We start from the raw sequence: 6,000 nt of genomic DNA on the forward strand, positions 1-6,000 counted from the left end.
TATTTGGAAAGAAAAATGAACAAGCAGCATGAACCAGTGGAGCGTGGTGTTCAGCTATGAGGTTTTCTATTACATCATGAACTGTCATTGTCTTAGTGAATAATTCAATATTTTTTCATAAACTGACCATAAAAATGGCAAATTAAGTAGAAGTGTTTAAAAATATAAAATTCAAGGATATTTTATTAAAAAATAATTGGTTTTATTCTTAGCAGATGACTGTACCAGGAGATCAGAGGGACAGCACACATCTTCAATTTTTAAATTGGATGATCTTGAGATCCCACAGGATGTAATTGAAATGAAAACCATTACTCCACATATACCATCATCCCTTCACAGCAAAGATCAGTCATCTGATCCATTGAAACAGGTCCTATCTTCTGATTTATTAGTGACTACTAAGAGAAATCAAAGTCACAAAATAAGCGTTAAAAAACAAACTACTCCCAGAGCAAAGAAGCCATTTTCACATTCAGAATATGGAAATAGTTTTCTTAATCATCAACAAATTGACTCAGCTGAGAATTTATTTTCCTGCTCCAAGTGTGGGAAATTTTTTAACCAGAAATCAGATCTTGTTAGTCACCAGAGAACTCACACAGGGGAGGTGCCGTTTTCATGTTCAGAATGTGGGAAATATTTTATAGAGAAATCAAATCTTATTGCACATCAGAGAAGTCACACGAGGGAGAAGCCTTTTTTATGTTCAGAATGTGGGAAATGTTTTGTATGGAAATCACAGCTTTTTATACATAAGAGAACCCACACAGGGGAGAAACCTTTTTCTTGCTCAGAATGTGGAAAATGTTTTATCCAAAAATCAGATTTTGTTATGCACCAGAGAATTCACACAGGGGAGAAGCCTTTTTCCTGTACAGAATGTGGAAAATGTTTTAACCGCAAAGCGCATCTTGATATCCACCAGAGAACCCACACAGGAGAGAAACCTGTTTCATGCTCAGAATGTGGGAAACATTTTAACCAGAAATCAGATTTGGTTAAGCACCAGAGAACTCACACAGGGGAGAAGCCTTTTTCATGTTCAGAATGTGGGAAATGTTTTAAACAGAAATCAGATGTTGTTATACACAAAAGAACCCACACAGGTGAGAAGCCCTTTTCATGTTCAGAATGTGGGAAATGTTTTGCACAAAAATCACAGCTTATTACACATCAGAGAACCCACACAGGCGAGAAGCCTTTTTCCTGTTCAGAATGTGGGAAATGTTTTAACTGGAAATCACTTCTTGATAGCCACCAGAGAACCCACATAGGGGAGAAGCCCTTTTCCTGTTCAGACTGTGGAAAATGTTTTGTATATAAATCAACTCTTGTTACACATCAGAGAACGCACACAGGGGAGAAGCCATTTTCATGTTCAGAATGTGTCAAATGTTTTAAGCATAAATCCAATTTTGTTAAGCACCAGAGAATTCACACAGGGGATAAGCCTTTTTCATGTTCAGAATGTGGGAAATGTTTTATACAGAAATCAAATCTTTATAGACATCAGAAAATTCACACAAGGGAGAAGCCCTTTTCATGTTAAGAATGAGAAATGTTTTATCCACAAAGCAGTTCTTATTACTAAGGTCACCAATGACCTGCTCACTGCCAAAGCCAAGCGAGACTACTCAGTCCTCCTTCTCCTGGACCTGTCCTCTGCCTTTGACACAGTGGACCACTCCCTATTACTACAGACACTCTCATCTCTCGGCAACACATACTTGGCCCTTTCTTGGATCGCATCATACCTAAAAGACCGGACATTCAGTGTCTCCCACTCACACACCACCACCTCACCTCGCTCCCTATCTGTCGTAGTCCCGCAAGGTTCAGTCGCCCCTGCTCTTTTCCATTTACACCTTCGGACTGGGGCAGCTCATAGAATCTCACGCCTTGCAGAATCACCTCTCTGCTGATGACACACATCTACCTCTTTGGACCAGATATCACCTCCCTACTAACCAAAATCTCACAAAATCTGTCCGCTATTTCATCCTTCTTCTCTGCTAGATTTCTGAAACTTAATATGGACAAATTCATCTTCTTTCCTCCATCTCACTCGACTCTCCCAACAAACCTATCCATTAAAGTAAATGGCTGCTCACTCTCCCCAGTCCCGTAAGCTCATTGCCTCTGTGTAATCCTTGACTCTGATCTCTCCTTCAAACCACATAAGAATAGAAAACAGCAAAAGAGCAACAAGGTTTACCCGTACATGCCTCCAGACAAATGCACTATCAGGATGCAGTGGACCCATATAATTAAGATAGCAACACAGGTGCAAGAATACCAATGAAACAACCGCTCGCAGCCTACCAATACATGGAGGGGGTGGTTGCCTGGTATATTGATGCACAAAAAACTTGTATGTGGCGCTGTTCACACTATGGCCATGCACAGCATCCAGGCCAGCCTAGTAGTAACACCCTTCTATTAGCTCAGGCGGGCTGGCCCAGCACTATCAAAATGCATGCCAAGTGAACAGACACCACAGATTACAAGACCAAATGGGCCCAACTGCACCCTGAATAAAAGTGCAAAAAACACATTTAAAAAAAATGTAGAGTATTAGCTGATATTTTGGCCAAAATACATGAGCCTGTAACCTGCATCAAAGATCTCTACGTTTATGGGTATCTAACACTAAATACTAACACTAATACAGCACAGGACAGAAAGAGGACTTGAAAATCTTCCAATATTTAATATTTTATTCAGGGTGCAGTTGGGCCCATTTGGTCTTGTAAACTGCGGTGTCTGTTCACATGGCATGCATTTTGATAGTGCTGGGCCAGCCCACCTGAGCTAATAGAAGGGTGTCACTACTAGGCTGGCCTGGATGCTGTGCATGGCCATAGTGTGAACAGCGCCACATACAAGTTTTTTGTGCATCAACATACCAGGCAACCGCCCTCTCCATGTACTGGTAGGCTGCGAGCGGTTGTTTCATTGGTATTCTTGCACCTGTGTTGCTGTCTTAATTATATGGGTCCACTGCATCCTGATAGTGCATTTGTCTGGAGGCCTGGATGGGTAAACCTTGTTGCTCTTTTGCTGTTTTCTATTATTGGAGGATTTTCAAGTCCTCTTTCTGTCCTGTGCTGTATTAGAGTTCAAACCACATATCCAAGCCCTTTCCACCTCCTGCCGACTTCAACTCAAAAACATCTCCCGGATCCGTACATTCCTCAACCTAGAATCTGCAAAAATTCTATTGCAGGCCCTCATCATCCCCCATCTTGACTACTGCAAACTCCTGCTGTGTGGCCTCCCCTCTAACACTCTTGTGCCCCTCCAATCTATCCTAAACTCTCCTGCCCAACAAATCCACCTGTCCCCCCGCTATTCCCCAGCTTCTCCCTCTGTCAATCCCTTCACTGGCTCCCCATTACCCAGAGACTCCAGTTCAAAATCCTAACCATGGCATGCAATGCCATCCACAACCTGTCTCCTCCATACATGGGTGACCTCATCTCCCGGTACCTACCAGCACGCAACCTCCGATCCTCACAAGATTTCCTTCTCGACTCCCCTCTTATCTCTTCTTCCCACAATCGCATACAAGATTTCTCCTACACATCCCCCCTCCTCTGGAAGTCTCTACCCCAACATATCAGACTCTCGCCTACCATGGAAACCTTCAAAAGGAAACTGAAGACCTACCTTTTCCGACAAGCCTACAACCTGCCATAACCACCGATCCACCAAACCGTTGCACGACCAGCTCTGCCCTCACCTATTGTATCCTCACCCATCCCTTGTAGATTGTGAGCGCTCGCGGGCAAGGTCCTCTCTCCTCCTGTACCAGTCGTGTCTTGTATTGATTAAGATTATTTTACTTGTTTTTATTAGGTATACCCCTTCTCACTTGTAAAGCACGTTGGAATAAGTGGCGCTATAATAATAAAAATCACACATTAAAAAACTTTGTTCTTGTTTAGAATGTGGGATACTTTTTTATTTGGAAATAGCATCTTGTTCTACACCAAATAAAACACACAGGGGTGAAACCATTTTTATGTTCAGAAATGATCACGTCACCAGAGAACCCACACAGGGGAGAAGCTTTTTTCATGTTCTTAAAGTTGGACATGTTTTACACAGAAATCAACTCTTAATAAACATCAGAGAAGTCAGACAGGGAAGAAGCCTTTTTCATATTCAGAATGTTGGAAATGTTTTAACTGAAAATTGCATCTTAATGTGCTTTTCCAGTGCTATGAAAACCCCTTGTTATTCCTCATGTTTGGCCTTGTTAAAATAAAAATACTAATAGTCACCATCTGTGCTGCCATCCCAGAGGCAGGGCTGCCATCAGGAGATTCCCGCACAGCAACAGTTAACAGCTGCCCGGCCAATCACAGGCCGGCAGCTGACGTCAGCGGGCACGTCGCCGGTGTATGACGTCACTGTCATACACCAGAACGACTCTGCATGCCTCAGATGTATCTAGCCGAGGACATTGCTGGATCTCAGCCAGGTAAGGAGATCCTTTTTTTTATTTTTTTGTAAAGCTGCAGTATGAGGCTGCATTATACCCCAATGGGGGAGCATTATATTATGGGAGTGCATTATACTATGTGGGGCTGCATTAAACCCCTATGGGAGAGCATTATATTAAGGGGCTGCATTGTACCTCTATGGGGCTGCATTATATCCCTATGGGGAGCACTATATTATTGGAATTCATTATACCCCTATTGGGTGCATTATACCCCTGTGGGAGAGCCTTATATTATGAGGGTGCATTATACCCCTATGGGGCAGCATTATAGTGCTATGTGGGAGCATTATATTATAGGGCTGCATTAAACCGCTATGTGGCTGCATTATACTATGGGGGTGCATTAAACTGCTACGTGGCTGCATTATACTATGGGGGTGCATTATATTATGGGGTGCATTATACCACTATGAGGTGCATTATATTATGGGGGTTTATTATACCCCTGTAGGGCTGCATTATACCCCTATAGGGGAGCATTATATTATGTGGCTGCATTATACCTCTATGGGGGTGCATTATACTTTATTATGGAGGTGTATTATACGCCTATGGGGGAGCATTATACCCCTATGAAGCTGTATTATACCCCTATGGGGGAGCATTATATTTTGGGATTGCATTATACCCCTATGGGGTGCATTATACTGTTATAGGGCTGCATTATACTGCTATGGGGGTACATTATACCACTATGGGGGGATTATACTACTATGGGGCTGCATTATACTATGGGGGTGCATTAAACCGCTATGTGGCTACATTATACTATGGGGTTGCATTATATTACTATGGGGTGCATTATACCACTATGGGGCGGCATTATACTACTATATATGACTATGGGATGCATTATACTATTGTGGATGAATATGGGGGCAATATGGAGAGACATGAGGCAGAATGGGTAGACAAGTGGGGTCCAGAATGAGAGGACATGTGGGGTCCAGAATTTGGGATATTATTACTGTAGGGGCTAATTAAAGGATATTTGTGATGCTAGTCACTTCTCACGGCTACGCCATGAGTCAGAGTGGTCAGGAAGTCCAAGATCAGAAGCCAGGAGGGTACGTCGTAAACAGAAGTAAGAGACAAAAGCGTAGTCAGGTAACATTCCGAGGTCATAGTAACGGGAGGATAATGGATCAGAACTGAAGGGGTTAAACAGGTGGATGGTCAGAACGAAGTCCAAAGTCAGGCAAAAGATCAAGCATATAAAACTCAAGGCACAGGAAACACAAACCTCACAAGATGAATGCACGTCTGGGAGAAGCTGGTCAGTTAGCTAGGCATGGCCTTACTCAGGATAGTGAACACCTGATACAGCCGACGCCTCCCAGTCACAGATTGGCTAGTCTAGCTGTCAATAAACACTGACAGCTTAGCACGCCTCTGAACCTGACTGGATGGTCATGCTGTCAATCAAAGTACTGACAGCTTCAGCACGCCCCTGTACCAGATTGGATGGCTGAGCTGTCAGTAACTGC

General features: G+C 43.0%; 1 protein-coding gene across 1 annotated transcript in view; it reads left to right on the plus strand.

Moving 5' to 3' along the window:
* The window catches only part of LOC141094179 (uncharacterized), a 287,422-nt gene extending 285,204 nt beyond the window's left edge, over nt 1-2,218 (plus strand). The window contains 1 exon segment of the mRNA XM_073579939.1: nt 772-2,218. Within this exon segment, the coding sequence (XP_073436040.1) occupies nt 772-1,552 (781 nt within the window). The 3' untranslated portion in view covers nt 1,553-2,218.
* Nucleotides 2,219-6,000: the final 3,782 nt, after the last annotated feature.

This window comes from Dendrobates tinctorius, unplaced genomic scaffold (genome assembly GCF_039654945.1).
Source record: "Dendrobates tinctorius isolate UK_male_01 unplaced genomic scaffold, ASM3965494v1 ptg000063l, whole genome shotgun sequence".
Taxonomy (NCBI): Eukaryota; Metazoa; Chordata; class Amphibia; order Anura; family Dendrobatidae; genus Dendrobates; species Dendrobates tinctorius.